General features: G+C 46.5%; 1 protein-coding gene across 3 annotated transcripts in view; it reads left to right on the forward strand.

The window, feature by feature from the left end:
• Wipf3 (WAS/WASL interacting protein family, member 3) overlaps positions 1 to 21,565 on the forward strand; it is a 79,848-nt gene that overhangs the window by 17,618 nt on the left and 40,665 nt on the right. For all 3 annotated transcript variants that reach the window (XM_039107139.2, NM_001398730.1, NM_147211.3), the window contains exon 2: positions 12,589 to 12,737. In XM_039107139.2, coding sequence (XP_038963067.1) covers positions 12,648 to 12,737 — 90 coding nt within the window. In that variant the 5' untranslated portion in view covers positions 12,589 to 12,647. The remainder of the gene's footprint in view (positions 1 to 12,588; positions 12,738 to 21,565) is intronic.

Below are 21,565 nucleotides of genomic sequence, written 5' to 3' on the forward strand. Positions count from 1 at the left end.
TCAGCCCCTTTCGAGCTCCCCCCTATCTCCCTTCCTTTCTTGGCCCTGAACTACGGCGGCCAAGATTCGACTCAATTCTCTCTCTTATTAAAAATCTTTTCAGCTTCTTTAAGTAAATCCTGTAATGTATAGCCCTGCAAATTTTCTAACCTCTGTAACTTAGTCCTGATATCTGGAGCAGCCTGCCAGATGAAGGACATAGAGACACTTGTCATTTGTCCTGGGTCATCTGGGTCATAGGGAGTGTACATACGGTAGGCCTCCTTAAGTCTCTCTAGAAAGGCGGAGGGAGTTTCCCCTGCTTCCTGTAATACCTGTTTTACCTGAGCCAAATTAGTAGGGCGTCGTATAGCCCCTCGGAGACCCGCTAGAAGCAACTGGCGATAAAGGCGTAGGTGTCCCTTACCTTCAGCTGTATTAAAATCCCAGTTTGGTCCTCAGGCAGCTGGGTGGGACGCCCATCATCTCCCAGAACATGCTTTCTGGCCTCTAGGAACACTCTTTGTTTTTTTTGTTTTTTTTTTTTCTTGAGGTTAAGAGGGCCTGTAAGAGCTGTTGGAAGTAAAACAGATTCTATTAGGTCGGTGAGTGCCACCGGATCTTTGGAGAAAGAAGGGTTGTGTTGTTTCCAATTGTAAATGTCAGCTGCTGAAAACGGCCAGTATTGGGTCTGGCCACCGGTTCCCTGTCTAAGTGGGAAAGCCTGGGAGGTTGAATCTGGCATCACCTCGAGCTTATTGCGCAATCTCCCTGCGACAGGGGAGAAACCCTTATCAGACTGTGGCCCGGCAACTGATCTGGCCGGCGGCTCTGCCTCCTCCGTTTCAGCCGGGCCTGTCAGAGAGAAGATCTATGAGAGGGGAGTTTGGGTCTGCCGGGAGGACAGGTTTCTTAGAAGGCTCTGATTTCACAAAGGTAGAGAGAGGAAGACATGGCCGGCGGACCGGGCGGGGCCGAGGGGACAGGCTGGGGGTTGAGGGGAGGCCAATTCGGGTCCACGAAGGGTTCCGCCTGGGGGGGGGGGGTTAAGGCGAGACTCTCTCAAGTGATAATATAAGAAACCTGGTCAGGATGTCCGTGGACGACCCAATCTTTAACCTGTAAAATAATGATCTTATTAAATGTGTCATTCACTGGCCATCCCGCTCCGAAAGTGGGCCACTCAGATGTGCAGATAGTCTGCCATTTTCCTTTTTTTTTTAACCTCGACAGACTGGTTGTGTGCCTGGTCGTGGACGTCTTCCCAATGATCAAGAGTGAGACTTAGGGGCATTGTTAGGGACTGTCCCATGTTAGTTCTAAGGAAGATTAGAACACAGAGAAAACAAACAACACCAACAGTCAAACAAACAACAGACAGGCGTGCTGCACGGCTTTGGTACCAAACTGAAAGCAAAAAGTCAGATGGAGGTGGCAAAGGTCCGGGGCCCTCTGAAAGCCAAAAATACAGACAGAGGTGCCGTTAGTCCGGATCTTTCTCCTCTCCCAGATTGGGCCCCGAAAAGTCGGGCCCCAACACCCTTGGAACGTCTTCCAGGGCTGCGGGGCGAGAAGTCCGAGCTCGTCAGCTCCTTCTTCGTCCCGCCCAAATTCCAAACAACCTGGCTGAGCGCTCACAGAACAGACCTGGCTGAGCGCTCACAGAACAGACCTGGCTGAGCGCTCACAGAACAGACAGAATAAGGCAGAACGAGACAAAATCAGACAGACAGACAGACAGACGCCGGCCGGCTTACCTCCCAGTGGGTGGTCGGTGGTCTCTGGGTGGAGGATCTCCTTTCCCGGCCAATGCACCAAATGAAAAGCTCTCAGGGAGAACTTTCCCTCGAGATGGAGACCCTCCAACTCCAAAGACCAGACCGAGACACCACAGGATGCAATCAGCAAGAGGATTTGGTTTATTGTCGGGATACACAGGCACAGGCACCTGCGGGCGCTTCAGTCACTCGGGGGACTGGCGCGCCCCACAGAACCAAGGATGGGCTTTTATAGGATTTTGGGGAGCAGAAGCAAGCATACAGAAGCAGATGCATGGTTACAGGGATATAATTGGTGGATTCTAATATGGCAAGGGTTTAGCCCGGGGGCAAGTTTCCTAGCTACCTTTCTGAAACATAACGGCTGACTCGGCCCCCCAAGGGTTCAGCCCGGGGGCAAGTTTCTTAGCTACCTTCTTGGAACATAACGACTGACTCGGCCCCCCACCAGGGTGTGGGACCTCTCCCGGGGCTTTTCTTCATTGTCAGGTGCTCAACCGAAGTCGTCCTGTTGCCAGGCCTTCAACCAAACATATCTTGCTTGGCAGCCGCTGTGTACTCAGTGTTCTAACCTTTCCCTGAACCAGTCATCTTAAGTACAGCCTTGCAAAATGGCGTTACTGCTGCTAAGCTGGGGTCTTTCAAGTGCTCCTACTATGAGAAATTAGATCAGTAGGTCGCTTTTGCCTTGAAGTGTCCCTGCCTTTGTTTTTTGAAACAAAGTCTTACTTGTAACTATGGCTTTCCTGGAACCCACTTTCTAGCCTCCAACTCCCAGAGCTCTGCCTGCCTCCGCCTCCCAGGAGCTGGCATTAAAGGTGTGTCCCACCACACCTGACTGAAATGCCCTTGTCTTTGAATTGGCCTTTATGTTAATGTTAAAATGTTAATTTAAATATTTCAGATTTCTGCTTATTTATGTTTCTCAGATCTTGCTCATAAGTCAGATTGGTCAGTGCTGTGGGAGTTGGGAATCTGTCTGTCTCAGCTTTGGGTCTGTCTGCTACCTGTAGTTTAACATCTTCCCAGAGCAGCTGGGTGAAATCTGTCTGTTGATAGCACCTTTCTGCTTAATGTCAGCAGACCTTTGACATTTTCAGTATGTCCCATCCTTTCTTGTCTTGGTCACTTTACTAATCCATATTTTAATAGAAAGTCGTCCACTTTAATCCGTGCTTCAGATTAGAACAGACATGTTTAGCATCTTCCTGACTGTCATGGGCTCCCTTCCTTCCCTGTTCTTCGTATTTTCTGACTTTGGAAGACTTGTTTTGATGTCTGATTTTTCAGAGCAGCGTTGTGCCTTTATAAGTTGTAACATTTATCATTTTCCTAATTTCTAAATATCTGTTTTAAACTCACAGATGAAAGTGGGTTCCTTTCTCTCTGCTCCCTTTACTAGCCGTTGTCATTACAGTCAGTCCTCGGGAGCTGTCCTCCTTTCGGTCGAGCTGTCCTCCTGTCTGTCCCTGTCATTGTCATCACTGACAGCTGATATGCAATGTTCTGTCTGTCACAACATTTTCACAAAATCATTCAGTTGTTTATTTAGTGCCCAGCATTTTCTGGGCTAGCATTTGAAGGTGTTCTCTGAGTCTTCCTGTGTTGGATTCTAAAGAGAGTTTCATCTGCTGTGTTCCTGCCTTTTGGTTAAGGCGATCTCCTTACCCCCAACCCCGCACAGTAACAGTGAATGCACAATGCTTCTGTGCCTATATTAAGAACTACTTAAAGAATGAATCTTTTATGCTCAGGGCATACGAGTCATTTTTTTTTCTACCTTCCATTTATGTAAGCCTTTTTGTTTGTATATCTAGTGTATGTATTGTTCCTGCAGGTGTCTGCACAGGTGTGAACACACATGGAGGTCAGAGGTCAGCTCCAGGTGCCTTGCTCCTTTGCTCTCTATCTCCTATTTTGAGGCAGGGCCTCTCACTGAACCTAGAGTTCCTCAGTTCAGCTAGGCTAGCTGGCCAGTGAGCTCCAGGGATCTGCCTATCCCCTCCACTGCTGGCCAGCGATGGGGCTAGAGATGTGAGCCCAACTTTTATGCAGGCCCTGGGGATCTGGACTCAGGTCCTCATGCCTTTGTGGCAGGCACTTCAGTACTTAGCCATGTTCCGAGCTTTAGCATTATGCTAAAAGTGCTGCTAATAGGTCTGATGTGGGCGGACAGTTCCGCAATGAAAACGCCAATTCTGTCCAGTCTTCCTTGGGTGGCCTAGAATGGTCTTGCTTGCTTGCCTGAGAGGCTCACTGTAGCGCTCAGGCTGACCTCAAACATGTACCTTTCCTGCCTCCACTTCCTGGGCTCTGGTGTTGTAGAAATGATCTACCACAGACTCCTTGCAGTTTTGCATTATTGCTTTGGTCAATACTAATTGGCAGTCGATATTCCTGGTGCATCTTCATTGGCATTGTAAAGAATTTGTCTTATTTATGGTTTTGGACTGATTTCAACTTTTCCTGATTCACTGTGCACGATTTAGACAGCACACAGGTGGACTTCAGTTCTATTTGAAAACACCCTAAGTAGCTTGCAAGTTTAGCTTATTTTTATGAATTGATGGTCAGATATGTTTGCTTTTATTTTCATTTTGTTCTGGTTATGTTTTACTGCTAAATTTGCCTTTTTGTGTGTCACCTGATGAACTATTTTAATTTGTTTTGTTTCTATATTCTACCTGAAAGTAGATTGTTTTCATTTTTCCCAAATGCCTCTGTAGCTAATTCTAACCTCTGAATTCCTCTGGGCTATGGTTTTGCTTGTACATGTTTTAATGTAGTGAATGTCTACTGCCTTTTCCATAATCAATGCCAAACACACACACACACACACACACACACACACACACACACACACACCCGTTCCTCTTGAAATCTCTTTTCTGCCATTCAGTTTTGGCCGATAGGATCGCTCTCCTTAATTTTTCTAGTATCTACATTACACCTTTTAATATACTTTTATTCTTGAATGTATGTGGTCACTTCAAAAGTATTTTGACTCTCTCCATAATAGCTAAAAAATCAATATGCATGTATTCTCCACTTTGTGTCCCTTTTTCCCTGATGATTCTTGCTGGTTACATCTCTCTTGGTTGATAGTTTGTATATCAGGATTGCAGTTTGGATACTAGCTGTATTTCTTTCTTTTTAATATCTTTAAAGTTAGAATGCTTTGTTTTTACTCACCCTCACCATCCTTTCCTACCCTCTCCCTATTCTCCTACTTCCTCCAAATGGCACTCCCTGCTGCCCCCATCTCACCCTGAAGATCCTCCCCTCTCCATCATGATCCTGTTTCGATTCCCATCATACACATATGCACACGCACACACACACATGCACACACACATACACATATGTATTACACACATGTACATGCACACACATATACACATGCACACGCACATACACACTTACATCAAGATTCCACATACAAGAGAAGACATGCAATGTATATAGGGAAAACCGAGAGCTAAGTGGGAGCTGGGAAGAGAAAGTAGGCCCAAATAAATGGCAGTCATACTTGCTAACTGTAGAACCAGGCCTTTCCTGTGTACATCAGTGCACATCCAGGAACTTGAATGTGGCATATTTAAAACATGTACACTTGCCTTTTTGCTGCGATGGCAGTTTAGCTGGGTATAAACTTTTGGGTCTTATATTATCCCTCTGGAATCCTGTGATGTGGATAATGTCTCTAAAGCTGTATCATTCTTCCTTAGCTATCACAAAAACCGGCATTGCTTTTCTCCACAATAATAAGGCATGCCAGGAAAGATGGCTCAGTGGTTAACAACACTTACTACTCTTTAGGACCCACCCACGTGGGGCAGCTCTAACCATCTGTAATTCCAGGAAGCTTCACCTTATGTAATAGCTATGCTTCTTAAAAAATGCACATCTTCTTTTGAAAATCAGAGTCCACCTTATCCATTAGGCATCTTAGGGCCAGGAGGCCTTAGCTGGCCTGTGCATCCCTTACTGGGAAGACACTGCCAAGGATGCTGAGCCTGTGTCTGGCAGGTGACTCATCGCCATCTCTAGTCCACGTGATGTTACCCCAAAGGACAGCATTTCCGCATAATTCCTAGTTCCCAGGGAAGAGGTACCACCCAGCTGTTAAATTAAAAACACCCTCCTGGTTAAATCTTGCGGCACAAATTAAAGAGGTAGCCTTCATTTTATAAGGCGATTTGTTATATTATAATGGGTAATGATATGATTGCATTAATGAATAAGGTGAACTCTGTTTTTCAAAAGCAGAGATGTGCGTTTTTAGAAATGTAACTATTACATAAAGTCATGCTTCCTTACAGGTGTGTGATGAATATAATTTTAATGATCCCAGTTCTCCTTTTAGTCATCCCAGTGGTAGAAAAAAAGAAAAGACAGAGTGGTTATTATGTGTTTGAGTCATGATGAATATTATCAATATCTCCAACTTTCCCTTCACCAAGTGCTGTTCGAACATTATAAAGAATTCAGTGAATGAGCTGGTAACCGATTTGCATTTCAGCAAGAGTCTAGTAAAAGGAAACTGACTTATGAGCTCATTCCAAGTGTGACACTGAGTTTCGTACTGATGGTGGCTAAGGAGTGAATCCTTTTAGACCCCACATAGGTGAGCCTAACTACTTACTTGTTCAGCTAATAACTTACTGGGACGTCTGAGCAGGACAGAGCTACAGGGCTGATGTCGGACTGATGCTTCTCGGGTGCGGCAGTCCTTCCCGGGCTGCCGGGAATGCTGCTCTGAAATGAGACAGGCATCCTTACCCTGCCTTAGTCATTTCCATCCCTAAGTACAGCCCGCCATTTGCATGGGCTCGGCCTTCCGAAAGTCATTGAATCTGTGCAAAACTCAGTTTTCTCAAGGAGGACACAGCTTGTGGCTGTGAGCCAGTGTTTAGCATCCTAGGCCCAGGAGGTCTTAGCTGGCCTGTGCATCCCTTACTGGGAGATACTGCCATGTATGCTGAGCCTGTGTCTGGCAGATGCTACCTTTCTCATGAGCTTCTACCAGAGTCTCTCAGAATGTGGTCCCAAGGGACCAGTGCTGTGATCCCCAGGGATCAGGGTTGTGGTCCCCAGGGCAGCAGTGTTGTGGTCCCCAGGACAGCAGTGTTGTGGTCCCCAGGGATCAGTGTTGTGGTCACTAAGGACCAGTGCTGTGATCCCCAGGGATCAGGTATGTGGTCCCCATGGATCAGGGTTGTGGTCCCTAAGGACCAGTGCTGTGGTCCCCAGGGATCAGTGTTGTGGTCCCCTGGGATCAGTGTTGGCCTGTCCTGGGGGAGTGGGGAGGAGACCTTGTGTTCAGCTTCTCTGAAAAATGCATTACCTTTACCCTAGGCCTTTGCTCCCAAGAATTGGGCTTAGATTCCCCTGTGAGTTGGAGATGTTTCGAGGGCATGTGAATAAACATCGTCGGTTTGATGATGATCGCACTTATTATAACTTCCCTTAATGGTAGGTGCTCTTACCTTACCATTCACAGCCAAAATTTAAAGTTTCCTTTTCAGAGTAAATGCATTTATCTAAAAACATGAGTCGATTTATAGGAAATGCTAAACACATAAGTTCAGGTGGTATGTGGGTATTCTAAAAGCTATAAAAGCCACCTGCAGACAAACGACTGAGATCAGCTTAGTGTGGAGAATGCTGGGCCCTGGATCGGGACAGCAGCCCCTCCGGCGCTCTGCATGAATTTCCTAAAGCAATCTAAGTATCCTTATGTGAGAAGCTCTAGGAAAGTCACTGCTGTGAGCCGTGGCTGGGTTCCCTGCGGCTTGTCATAATACAGTCCAAGGGCTCCCTAAGTGTTCACACAGGATATGTTCTATGCTAAGCATACTCCCCCTAGTTCCTGCTACTCCCGTGTCCTCCCACCTCCCTCGCCACTAGTCCCCTCTACCCCCCTAGACAGTTTTACTCTGAATGCCATATATGCATACCTGATTTTATGTAGCTATATGAAATCCAGGAGTTACAAGAGAGAAAACAAGATGTTTTATTTTTCCCAAGGTTGGCTTCATTCTATCAACAAATAGGAATTACCTTCATCTGTTGTTCTGCGAGTCATATGACTTTGGTCTTTATGGCTGGAATTTTATCTAAAATTTATAGAATATGCTAGAAATGTAAGTTCAAGTTGGGTCTGTGTGTGTGCGTTGTGTGAGTTAGTGTGGTGTGTGTGTATGTGTGTGTGTGTGGTGTGTATGTGTGTGTGCATGTGTGTGAGTTAGTGTGTGTGGTGTGTATGTGTGTGTGCATGTGTGTGAGTTAGTGTGTGTTGTGTGTGTGTATACATGTTATATGTATGTGTGTGGTGTGTATGTGTGTGTGCATGTGTGTGAGTTAGTGTGTGTTGTGTGTGTGTATACATGTTACATGTATGTGTGTGTGGTGTGTGTGTGAGTTAGTGTATTGTGTGTAGGTGGTGGTGTGTGTGTGCATGTGTGTGAGTTAGTGTATGTAGGCAGTTTGTGTGTGTGCATGTGTGTAAATTACTGTGGTGTGTGTGTGGTGTGTGTGTCTGCATGTATGTGAGTTAGTGTGTGTGTGTGGTATGTGTGTGCATGTGTGTGAGTTAGTGTGTGTGTGTGTGTGTGAGTTAGTGTGCGTTGTGTGTGTGTATACATGTTATATGTATGTGTGTGTGGTGTGTGTGTGAGTTAGTGTATTGTGTGTAGGTGGTGGTGTGTGTGTGCATGTGTGTGAGTTAGTGTGTGTAGGCAGTTGTGTGTGTGTGCATGTGTGGAAGTTACTGTGGTGTGTGTGTGGTGTGTGTGTGTGCATGTATGTGAGATAGTGTGTGTGTGTGCATGTGTGTGAGTTAGTGTGCGTTGTGTGTGTGTATACATGTTATATGTATGTGTGTGGTGTGTGTGTGAGTTAGTGTATTGTGTGTAGGTGGTGGTGTGTGTGTGCATGTGTGTGAGTTAGTGTGTGTAGGCAGTTGTGTGTGTGCATGTGTGTAAGTTACTGTGGTGTGTGTGTGGTGTGTGTGTGCATGTATGTGAGATAGTGTGTGTGTGTGGTATGTGTGTGCATGTGTGTGAGTTAGTGTGTGTGTGTGTGTGCATGTGTGTGTGGGGATTTTTTTCTTTTTTTTTAATCCTGTGCTGTTTTTGTTTCCCCTCCCCTGTCCCCTTTTACTCAGGTCAATGTGCCCTTCCTCTAAGTTCTCTCCTCAAAAGGCGAACATTCCCAGCAATCTTGTATCATGTATACTGTGCCAGCAGGAAGTCAGACTTATGGGAGAGAGTGGGCTGGACAGGACATCCTGGACAGGTTGCTCAGAGAATCTTCTAGATAGCAGGTATCAACAGGACGTTACTATAGGTCACCTGCAGACCATCTCCAAGCCATAAACTCCTTGATTATTGTGTATTTACAGGCGTGCAAAATTTCCATACGTATTTTGAGCACCCTTAATTCTCACTGTGTCTGCCCAGAGTCAGAAGTTACCCTGTCCTGGCTGTGGGACCCTTGTAATAAATAGGCTGGAGTGACTGGACCTTAGATGGAACAGGTGCGCTGTAGTGTGAGTGTGGGTTACCTCCTGGGGTTCCTTCAGCCTTGTTCGGTCAGTCAGAGGAAGCGCATCCCTATTCTGCCATTTGGGCTCAGGAGCCAACCAACTGAAGAAGCTCTATTAGAAGTGTTAAGACAAAGGGGGACATAGAAAACCTTATGCTCAAATTCTCCCTCTGAGTGGACACAGATGGCTGGCCTTGCAAAGAAAGAAGGAGACCCAGGGGCTACAGATAAGTGTATCACCTGTATTAGGGAGGGGCCCACCCCCGTCACACACACACAAGCAGAGCTCTCTGGAAAGAGTTTGCAGTCCAGCAGTTTGTGAGAGCTGTGTGACACACAGGTTCTGTTGGCCCACTGGGGCACACAGATGCTTTTAGAAATGCGGACATCCCTCCACATCCATGCATACTGCATCTGCTGATTAAACCACCTGCAGACTGAGAACACTTGAGAACACTGCATCTGTGCTGAGCACATGTATGCTCACATGCACGCACACATACCTGTACATCCCTATCTGTCCGTCCGTCTGTATCTTTTCCTCCCGTTGCCGTTATTCCCCGAAGGATGCAGTGCAGTGACTGTTTGCACAGAGCTTACATTGGATTAGGTATTTTGGATAGTCTATAGGAGACCTAGAACAGTCCAAGGCTGCGTGTCGGTGACATGCAAATAACTACATATGTCACATAGCAAATACAAGCATTTGAATGTCTAAGTATTTGGTATCCGTGGAAGTTCCTGGAACTGACCCTCGTAGATACTGAAGGAAAACCATAATTAGCCACATTTCAAAACTGAATTAAAATAAAAGCTGGACACGTGGCTTTGCTTGCAGAGAGAGGAGGAAGTTCCACCCAGTACTGGGCTTGCATTCCTGTGCGGTACCAGGTATTGAGGGCTGAATGTGGGCCTCCATGCCACAACTAGGCCTCACCCCTCTAGCCCTCTTTGTTGTCCTATTCCAATCTGTGACCACAGCTCGCTCTCTCCTTACAAGGGGAGCTGGGGAAGGGGTCCTGGACTCTGGCTGGCTCACGCCACAGGGGATTCCTTGTATTTTCTAGAAAATGTGTTTAAAGAGAGAGTGAGAGCACAAGACAAACACCTACCTCATCCAAGGTCAGAGACATGTGCAGAGCAGTTGAGCACCACACAGGCTCTACTCGTCTCTCCACATGAGCAGACACTTCTGTCCCCCTGTTTTGATGCCATTTCTGCTAAGGACAGAGCCTCCTGCTTGCCTTTTGAAAACTCAGTAATTTCATTTATTATGCCCCACTCCAGACTGGGATGCTTTTGCCCTCCTTGCTGCTCCAGCTTCCGTGGGGCTCTTCCTTTCATGATGGTTACTCTAGTTATTCACGGTGATGCTGAGCACGGCTGCTGTGTCCTGGGACGTGTGTGGTATTCCTTGTATAGAGGATCTGTCATATGGACCTTGTTTGAGATAAGCATGGTGTCTTAGAGCCCTTCTTTTTTCCAGATAAAATGTACCTGGGGAAGAAGCCAAGCAGACCTGAGTCCCAGTCTATTTAAATTCTCCCTCCTGTTTAAATAGCTAATGTGTGTGCAAATGCTACTGTTTTGAATATTTCACAGGTTGGAAAAGAATATAAAAGCTTTTGGATATCTGGCTTTTTAAATATCTTAAGCATTTTGAATAAACTTCAGAACAAAATTTAAAAAAAAACAAACTGTTTAATGGTTGAAGAGAGCAAAAAGCATCAGAGAGCTTGCTGGTGCAGCCCGTGACTTCCTGGGGCTCAGTATTCTTAACTGTCAGGCTCTAAAAAGTACCTCTCTGGAAAGTCATTTAATGATTATATCTGTTAAGGGGGGAGAAAAGCTTCCACAGCCCTAAAGCATACACACAAAAATGTCCTTTAATCCCAAACTTTGGAAAATTATGCCCTGTGATTTCAGCAAGGCTGGATCCCAGGGGTACCTAATTGCTCCCCAGTTCCTTGGGACAAAGCCAGGTAAAAAAAAACAAGGGCACAAGGGAGAGACAAAAGAATTATTCTTGCCCTGTGGGCCCTCATTCCTTTCTTGGCCTGAAAAGCATTTTTAAATCTTTGCAGACCAAGCAACACGAGCTGGTTGGTTAATGAAAGATGTGGTACAGCTGAGCTGAGGGTGTGAACCCCCTTTATAGAGACCTCCTGCCAAGATCAGCTAAATCGGCCTCGGCGTTCAGCTGTATGCAATAGCCTGTCTCCTCATTCTGCGATGGGTAATAAATGCCGAGTTTCCCGGCTGCTGGCGGTACACTTCCATTGGAGCAGACAGGACACCCGATCCCAGCTGTTCTGTGCCTGTGTCTGTGTCCTTGTTTCATCACCCCATCACAGTCAGACCAAGTCTGAAGCTGTGACTATTGTGGCCTATACCAATGTAAGCCAGGGCAGCCCTGCTGTTTGTGAAGGATTGTTGTGGGAACTGTGATTAGCTTGTTTCAAAGTCTGCACCATGAAAAAGGTAAAGAGAAATACCGTGGTGGCAGTGTTACAGTATCATGTTGGTTGGTTGGTTTTGCCTCTGTAGCAGTGAAGAAGTATATATGTGCAGGCACGCGCGCGCGCGCGCACACACACACACACACACACACGGAGGGGGGTGTGCAAAGAAATAAAGCCATTAGAAACAGAACAGTATTTATAGAACCTTGCCAGAAGCTCTGTGTATCACAAACACCAGGTAGAAAGTCTATTCAAGAAGACTGCACTGAAGACAGCTATGCAGAAATGCAGTAAGGGAAAAGCGAGGAAAGGGATAGCTGACATACTAGAAAGACACGGGAAGATGAGAGCACTCGTAGGCCTTGCTTAAGGCTGGCTCCTGTGAGGCTGAGCGTGCCACATTAAGCGGTCGGATGTCATTCTGTGTATGAAGATGGTGTTTGTTCAGAACACATTAAAACTGATAAAACCGAAGGTTAGTGATGAAGGAGTCATCGGGAAATTGCTTTAGAATGGGGGAGGTGTGTGTGTGGGGGAGTGTGAGAGAGACTGTGCAAGTACTTAAATATTCCCTTTCTGTGGAGAGTGGAGAGTAAATTCCATCAGTCTTATCGCCAAATTAGAATCTCTCTGCTTCCCTCGCTGCCTGCACTAGCCCAGGCTTGCCTCCCGTGAGCGCTCAGTGGCTGACTGGACAATCAGATGAGCTGAGGAAGTAGGGAAAGACTGGAGATGTCTACAAACGAAGGTGTCAACAAGACCTGCATCAGCTGTGTACAAAACACATCCATGTTAATAACAATCCCTTTCCTCTTTTGCAGACCAGAACCTACTCTCTTGGAGCCATTTGTAAGCAAGAGACGCCAACGCTGTGTGACATATGCCGGTGCCACCACCACCACCCCCACCTCTTCCTCCACCCCCTCCACCTCTGGGGGCTCCTCCCCCTCCACCCCCACCAGGGCCCCCGGTAAGGCCTGTTTGTTTTTTCTCTGTTTGGCTGTGCTTTGTGCACAGGTCTTTGAATGGTCTTGAAAAGAAGGAGTTTGATGTTTGGTGCAGCTGCCACAGGCGCCCAGGTGACAGGCGCCCCTTGGGATGTTGTCTCCAGCTGCTTTGGGCTCTGATTCCTAACCAGTCTGGACTAAACGTTCCTCTCCCCTACCCCTGTGCATATCATTGCACCTTACTTCAGTCTCCGTGACGTCCCTGTCAAGTGCCACCACACGGCGCAGGCTTTCCCAGTCTGCCTGAGTGACTTTCCATCTCACTGGGCAGTCTAGTGAGAGGCTCGTGCTGAAGCCAGGCCTGTGAGACACTGAGAAGTCAAGTTGCATGTGGGTTATGAATCAGAAGATGATGGTATCCTGGCCTCAGCCCCAGTCCTATGTCCAGCAAGTTACATGTTAGGTGAAAGCCCCGTGGAAATGGAATACTTTACTAGTTAGCCACATCCCTAGCTGACCAACCCTGATCTGGTATGGTAGAGTTTCACCTTGATCAAAATCCTGACAATCAGATATCTAGAGTTCAGGCCCGTTGTTTTTTGTTGTTGTTATTGGTTTGGTTGTTGTTGTTGGTGGTGGTGGTTTTGTTGTTGTTGGTGGTGGTGGTGGTATGGTGGTGGTGGTATGGTGGTGGTGGTATGGTGGTGGTGGTATGGTGGTGGTGGTATGGTGGTGGTTTGGTTGTTGGTGGTGGTGGTGGTGGTGTGGTGGTGGTTTGGTTGTTGTTGTTGGTGGTGGTGGTGTGGTGGTGGTTTGGTTGTTGTTGGTGGTGGTGGTAATGGTGGTGGTGGTTTGGTGGTTGGTGGTGGTGGTGGTGGTGGTGGTTTGGTTGTTAATTTTTGAGACATGGTTTCTCCATATAGCCTTGGCTATCCTAGAACTAGCTCTATAGACCAAGCTTGCCTCGGACTCACGGAGATCTGCCTGCTTCTTCAGTGCTGAGATTAAAGACTTGCTGCCACCACCCAACCGAGTTCAGGGTTCTTGATAAACTTATTCAACAAGGTTCTTTTTCAAAACTAGATTCTTTTATAAGAAAGTGCACATATGGGCCTAGATGTTTCTGATGCCTAACCAGAACTTGATTGATTACAAAGGCTTTCCCCTCTCTTCTTTCACCCCCAACACCTGAAACCCCAACCCCATCCCCAACTCTAGACACGTGCATCTCTGATGTGGCTGAAGGGTGGAGGACACTTCAGGGGCTTTGGGGTAAACTTCTGCTCAGCCAGGCAGCTCTGCCTCTCACCTTTTTCCTGAAACCCCTCCCTCCATCTTTTTGTCTATCCTCCTTTCTCTCCCTCCCTCTAACATCCATAAGCCATGTACACTACCTGTGGCATGCGTGTGTTGGCTCACTTATAGGTAAATTATTATTGTTTGGTTCATAGAATATGATTTTTGGATATCTGCGTTTTTTTTTTTTAAATCTACAATGGGTTTGGGTTGGAGCAGCAGAATTGTACTGAACTTTGGTACTGTATCTTTGTATCTAACTATATCAGATGTAACGAGAGAGGAAACTTCCTGAAGGTGCATGGATTTCATCTGCCTGCCATGGTCCCTCACAGAGTGAAATGTGGGCATCACTGACCAGCTGGGAACGGTCATGGTTGTCCTCTGTGTGTTCATTCATCAAATAGATCTAAGGGCTTTCTGGACATTCATAAATGTTGCCATTCAAACTAAAACATCCTCCAAGGAAACAGTTGCTCCAGAGCTGGCTGTGCCTTGTTATTTAATATCAAGGAGGAACCGACTTGGCTGTCATTGCCGTACAATGAGAGGCGACAGACGGATGCAGGAGATGCCATGGTGCCAGGCATTTCGCCTACCTGTTCTGAAGACTGTTTATTAACTCCTGCAGAACGGAAAGTATAGTGCGCCCTCGCTCTTCTGTTCCCGCCTTACTGTTTGTCAAGCCATTTCCTTGGGGAACTCAGTGCTATCGGTTTTCTCCTGTGGACTGAGGAGTGCATGGCTCATGGGACAAGTACTCATCCTTGTCAGCATGGCCCTGTCAGCTGTGACTTACATGGGGCGAGTTTCCCATCGTCTCTGGCCTGCAAAGGCTTCTGATGAGAAAAGAAGAGCAGAAAATGCAGTGCTCTCTGAAGTCCCGTGAGATGTTTTGAGTCTTAGGCTTGATGTGATTTGGGAAGCGGTGGGGGTGGGGAGAACTGGGTGAAAGGATGCTTGGTAGAACTGCGTATTGTATACGCTCTGGAGAGACTAATTTGCATGTTCACTAGTGCACAGCAATAATGAAAGGCTTACAGATTCCTAAATACTAAATGTCACTCATGTGTGTTCTCCTGACAAGCTAGTGCTATGATTGGTGCTGCTGACAGGGACTGGGGTGTCCCTGGGTCCCAGTGATCCTGAAGGAGGCTTTTGCACTGCACCATTCTATGCTGATTTTACTAAGCTGGCATTCTTCCTGCTTAGCAATCTACAAAATGTCACCTTTGCCCGCTAGTGATTTTAAATCTCATTCCCCTTCTTTGAGGATTTGCACAGAGAGCAGTAACTACAGGTCTGTGAAAACCAAGCTGGTTTTGGTTTGGGGGGGGGGTGTTTTGTTTGTTGGTTTTTGTTTGTTTGTTGTGGGGATTTTTTGGCATCAGATTTCCTGTCTGCACCAGAGAGGTGTGTCTGGACCTGCCACTCACACTTTCAAAGGGCCATTCAGGATGACATTCAAATGTGTTTGTTCTGTCGCAGCCATGAGGTAGGTGGGTGGCAGGCACAGAAAGAAGCCTGCCCAGTACACAGTTATGCACACATGATGCCCAGGAGCCACCACAAGCCAGAAAGGCCTTCATCATATGGACCTGTCCTGAGTAGGAGCCACCCTGTGAAATATCTAAGGGAATGTAAAGGAAAATTGCACTATGTCAAGATTCAACGCCTGATCTAGCCAGGGACTGAAGCCAGAGCCTCCTTGCCTGAGCCTTAGCCACACTGCGAACTGCTGGCTTTGGCCTTGGGAAGCCTGAAATCCCACCATCAGTATCCATTCCTAGAAAACCACAAGCCAGCCATTTCTCCCTTCCAGGTCTGTCTTCATCTAAGCCAGGTGACTAGAAGGGACACCTGGCTGACATCCTAGAGCCTTTGTGGCCACCTATCCCTTGTCCCAACTGCTGTCATAAAAGAAAAAAGGAAATCTTTCCAAGTTCATGTGAGAGACACCCAGCCTGACCAAATGTGAAAGCCTGAGGCAGGGTTCCAGCGCTGGGAAGAAGACTCAGGGGCAAGCCTTCTGGGACTCCCACAGACAGTCTTTAATAAAAGGCTGAGCATGAGGTAACGCCTCGGCAGAGTGCACCCTGTTTATGTAAATGAAAGCATGCTGGCCCATGAGCACACAGACAAAGCATGAGGAGAGCCACCAGTGTCACCTGTCATTGCTGGGTTTTCAGGCAGGGCAGGAACAGGCCTTGATAGTTTCTACCTAGTTTTGAATGGTTCCCCACCCTCTCACACATCCACATGAGGTGTTTCTTATTTCCTTGCAGTATTACAGATGGACCTGTAGAGCATCTGGCAAGAGATTGATCTGTGTTCCCAGCCCCGTTCTTATGGTTATAATTCTAAGGAATGCGCCTTTAAAATGTAAAGGATGACCAATGGCTTACCAGTGGGCTGAGGGAAACTGTTTAAAGATGACAATGACGGTGTGAGACCGTAGTGCTGGGCACCTCCTGAGCAACTGCCAGGCCTGGGAACTATGCCAAGCACCCAACGTGGATGACTTGCAGTTACGGTTAGAATTCAGTAGGGGCAGCGCTGGTCAGGCCAGTGAGGAAGCTGGGGCTCAGAGAGAAGTGCTGACAGATCCGGTGTCCCAAACCCACTTAGTGCTGGAGGTGGCTTCTTCTACAGCTATGGGGTGTGTACTAGTACATTCTGCCTTGCACACTCAAATACCAGTTATGGGGCCACTGCCAAGAAGCTGCGAGTGATGCTTTGCTCTGCCTCATACTCATCCGGTTGTTCTTCATGATAGCTCCACCGTGGTGGAAATATTCTTTTCCAAAGATTTATTTCTTTGTGAGTATAAGTGTTTGGCCTGCATGTATGTCCCCGGAGCACATATGTGTGCAGCAACATAGGAGACCAGAAGAGGGTGTTAGACTCCCTGGAATTCAGGTTACAGACTGTTGTTAGCCACCGAGTGGGTGCTGGGAATCAAACCCAGCTCTTCAAAAGCAACAAGTGCTATTAACCAATAAGCCTTCTTCTCAGTTCCAGGTGATATTAGTCTTAGTTTTACGAAGTACAGAGAAGGTCAGAACTTATGCAGGGGTGCACAGCTACCAATCTGACAGGGTTGAACTCTGACAGAATGACCACCAGTCCTCATCTCTAGTGTGAAACCAGTTGCCATTTGCAAGCGATCAGGAAGCTACTTATCCTTTGTGATCTGCAAGCTAGAAATTGATCCATCACCTTCTCCAAGCCTTAGACAGAGCATCCAAGGCTCCTCTCTGTATCCCACACTGCTTCCAGAGTTACTCATTTTTTCCCATTCTTCTTTTCTTTGTGGTGCAATTGTTTCTCCACTGCTCTGTTAGTTTCTTGCTTTAAATAGAAAACAAAGTATCAGTTGAGCCTGGAACAAAACCACATGTAGCAGCAGAGAATCCCACGGAGGAGGGGGGTGGGCAAAGCAGAGGAACTGAGCTCTGCCTATAGGGGACTGCCTCCTGGGGATGAACTCACATGGGGGGGGGGTTCTCTGCTGCCAGCAATGATTGGCACACAGTAGGGACAGTAAGTGCCAGATAAGCTCAGTTCCTACCCATGACCATCTTGTAAAGAATTAAGTTCAGGCTGACAGAGCTGCTAGGTCTCTGCCTTAGAGGACTGTAGATTACTGAATCCAGAGCATAGCACATCCCCGCTCAGACAGAAATGGGGAGTGTTGAACTGGCTTCCTATTCCCAGATCAGAAGTTTGAGTAATATGTTGCTTCTTCATCATTTCCTAGCTTCCGACTCCTTAAAGTGTCACTTTCAAAGAGCCCTCTTGCTCCCTAAGAGTCGCTCTCTCCTTCCCCACCTTCTTCCTCCCATCATTTGAGCATTTTCCTGATCAGAATGGGCTGAGGAATGAGAGAGGGCCTCAGGGCCAGTGAGCATACAGCAGTAGTGAGTGACTCGGAGACAGACGCCTATGCCAAGGCCAAGGCTGGAAACCCCGCAGACAGCTATCCTAGCTTTATTTTCTGAGTTGGCACTGAGGTCACAGGCAAGGATGCTGCGAGCTGGCTAGTCACCGCCTCGCACTTTCCATCTGCCTTTGCCCTGAGAGCCAAGAGCAGGTTCTCTGCCACAGTGTTTAAGAACACCACCAATACCTCCAGACTGATAAGAACATTCTATAAAGCCAATTCGATTCTACCAGAAACAACAAACAGGAGCAGCAGCAATTAACATTTGGGAAATTATTTAAAACCCCAACTAGTCCTTCCGCACCCCCTTCCCTGTTCTAATTTCTTATTGTTTTCTCAGAGAATAGACCCGGCACCTTTGCTCTCCACGGAGATATTTTAAAGCTCACAGAAAGCACACGGTGCACCTGCTCGATAGACGGTAGCAAGGATTACCATGTTAATAAGATCCGTTCACAGTGGAGGAGTTGACTGTGTTTCAGGATGCTGCCAGCGGGACTCCACCTGCACCACCTGGAGTGTTAGAACGCAAAGGTGTGAGAATGTGTTCCTGTCCTTTAGCCTTCTCTTCGGAAGGCATTGTGGGAAGCTGTGTGCTTCCGCAGGGATCCTGCAATGGCACAGCTTGCTGTGTAAAAGAGCCAAAAAGGGAGTTAGGCAGATTGAAAGACTGAAAACTGAATCTCAGGAGCCTGTGTGGTAGGGGAATTACATGGCAGCTCTGAGGCTCAGTTTCCCCATGTATTTTATCGGGATCATAACGGCCACTTTCTGAGGCTCGATGCCCTTAGCATGGAAGCTTCAAGAAGAGAGGAATTGGTCTGCTTTGTGTTGTTTTCCTGAAGTGTGTCCCTAGCACTTTATGGATGGCCATGCACATAGTGAAACTTGTAAACACATATTGAATGAATGAATGAATGAATGATCACAAGGCTTGTAGTGAGGATCCAATGAGAGGATGACAATGGTTTGCCAAGTGCATTCTTATGAATAGCTGCAACAACTGTTTAGGGAACAAAAGGTCGGTGCCAGTACAAAGTCGTCAGGACAGACAGCAGGAGTTAGCATCGAGGTTGGAACTCCCAAACGAGAGTCACCAATTTGGGGGTGCTGGAAGGAATCCAAAAAGAGGGAACACAGAGTGTTCCTGGAGATTGTCTGTAGTTCCTGACTCACTCTGCCAGGTTTCCCTGTTCATGGGTTCTGTGGAACCAATGAGTAGCCTTCCCTTTTGATCATACTGAGTTGAGTGGGTCTGAGTCCATGTTACAGCAGGAAGAGCCTAGAACAGCAGATCAGAGCCACACGACCTTCGCTAGGTGTCTCTGCTATGGTGGCTCATCAGGGAGTGTCTCACCCATTGCAGGGAAATCGGAGCACGGTCTAAATACTTTGAACATTTGAAGAGGTTTGTTGCTGGACGACAGCAGTGACAGCAGTGACGGCCCAACAGTCTAGCTGAAGGGAAGCCCCTGTCTCTCTGTATGAATAACCAGCTGTACCAGTGTGGGGATTCTAGACAGCCGGCTGTAAGCCCTCTCTACAACAACAACAACAACAACAACAACAACAACAACAACAACAACAACAAAAATAGCTCCTTGGATTCTGTAGCAGATCCAGGAAGCGGAGATCAAATCTGTGACCTGGTCTTTCTCTGTCTGAGCTGAAAATATAGTCTCATTCTACTATCAGGGAAATTGAAATACAGGTAGAATGTGTTCTTTGTATTGATTATTATCAAAGAAAATGAGAGTTGATATTGTAATTAGTTCTGGCTTAGCTTACTTATTAACATATATATATGTTAATGAAGGATTTGGAGGTGAAGAGCTTAATGAAGTGGAGATGAGATCAGTAGCTCCTGGGTACATTAGTCTTCCCGTGACTTTCGAGTGGAGTGTCCAAATAGCAGTAGGCTCACCATCGTTATCTCCCTGGCTGCCTCTCAGTCACGTGAACACGGAACAAGAGGACACCAGATAAGCAGTGTGCTTTGATAAACTTGTACATGCTAATTTATCTCTGTCCTGGTCCAAAGGCATCTGGTTGGTTTTTTCTCCTCAGACAAAGCACAGAAGGCATTGTGGTAATTACTACAACAAGATCCTCCCAGTCTGACCATCTTCAGGAGGACAAGGTCACTGAATATGAACGAATTCTCTCAGCGTTTTCTCTATCCAAAGAGAGGTTGCCTCCAAGAGCTTAGGCCTCTGACTCTAATGACACAAATGCTGGAGATGCTTCAGCAGTAATGTATTTCAGAATCAATGGGCAGAGACCTGCTATTTCTGAAAGCTTATACAGAGAATCCAATCAATTCCTGGCAACCTTGGATGTCTTAGCATCCATTATAGATGATCTCTGAGCAAGTGCAGGGCACTTTGCCCTGCCCACCTGTGGGGCAGTAGGTGCTGACTTCCCTCTTCCATAGCTCCCAGTTCCTGAAGCTGGTTTCTGAACTACCGAGTCTTGATGTGGCTGGAGCCCATAGACTGACCAACCCTCAGCACAGGCCCTAGTGTAGAACTGGGGTGGGAAAGTACACATGGATCGCACAAGTCATCAGATAAGGACCTGCTTTTGTTTTTTTCTTAAATTTTATTAGATATATTTCTTTACTTATATTTCAAAGGTTATTCCCCTTCCAAGTTTCCTGTCCATAAGCCCCCCATTCCCTCCCCTTCCCCTCCCCCATATGGGTATTCCCCCTACACATCCCCCTTACTGCCCCCCCATATTCCCCTGCACTGGGGGGGGAGGACCTGCTTTTTAATAAATGATCTTACTTCTTTTATTTTGAGTTTTGCACTTTTTCCTTGTTTCTCACTCCACCTAGGCTCCTTTTATTGCTTCGTTTATGCTGCCAGAGTTAGAAAATAAAAATAGAAAGCACACAGTTAAATTCAAATGAAAAACAAAAACATCAATGAAACAGTGAGGTGCAAAGGCACACACCTTACTTAAGCCCAGGAAGCAGAGGCAGGTGGATCTCCTGGGAGTTCCCTGCCAGCCAGAGCTACATAGTGAGACACTAGCTGAAAAAATAAAATAAAAAATTCAACTAATAAGTAGTTGCTTTAGAACAAGAATGGAGCAAATGTGGCCATACTTACACATAAAATAATCATTGAGTTTAATTCAAACTTGAGTGTCTTATTTTATCTTAATCTTAGGCCATTTTTATATTTCTTGGATATGTATGTTGATGGATAGATAGATGATAGACAGACAGAGAGATGGCGGATAGGTAGATAACTATCTCCCTTTAAAGACTTACCTTTCTCCCTAATAAATCCAGGACTTATCTCTTATCGGTATGTTCTGAGGAGGTTATAAATGTTTTTCCTGTCTCCTTTATTTAAGCTTATGCATTTTTTTAACTATCATGGATTATCATACTTTATACTTATACAGAGAGTCTGATCAATTCCTGGCAACTTCGGCTGTCTTAGCATCCATTATAGATGATCTCTGAGCAAGTGCATATACTTGGTCATCCTTGATCAGGTTTGGCTCTCAATACCCCACATAGGGGCTCACAACCATCTGTAACTCCAGTTCCAGGGGAATCCCATGCCCTTTCCTGACCTTATATAAACATGCAGGCAA

Source organism: Rattus norvegicus, chromosome 4 (assembly GCF_036323735.1).
Source record: "Rattus norvegicus strain BN/NHsdMcwi chromosome 4, GRCr8, whole genome shotgun sequence".
NCBI lineage: Eukaryota > Metazoa > Chordata > Mammalia > Rodentia > Muridae > Rattus > Rattus norvegicus.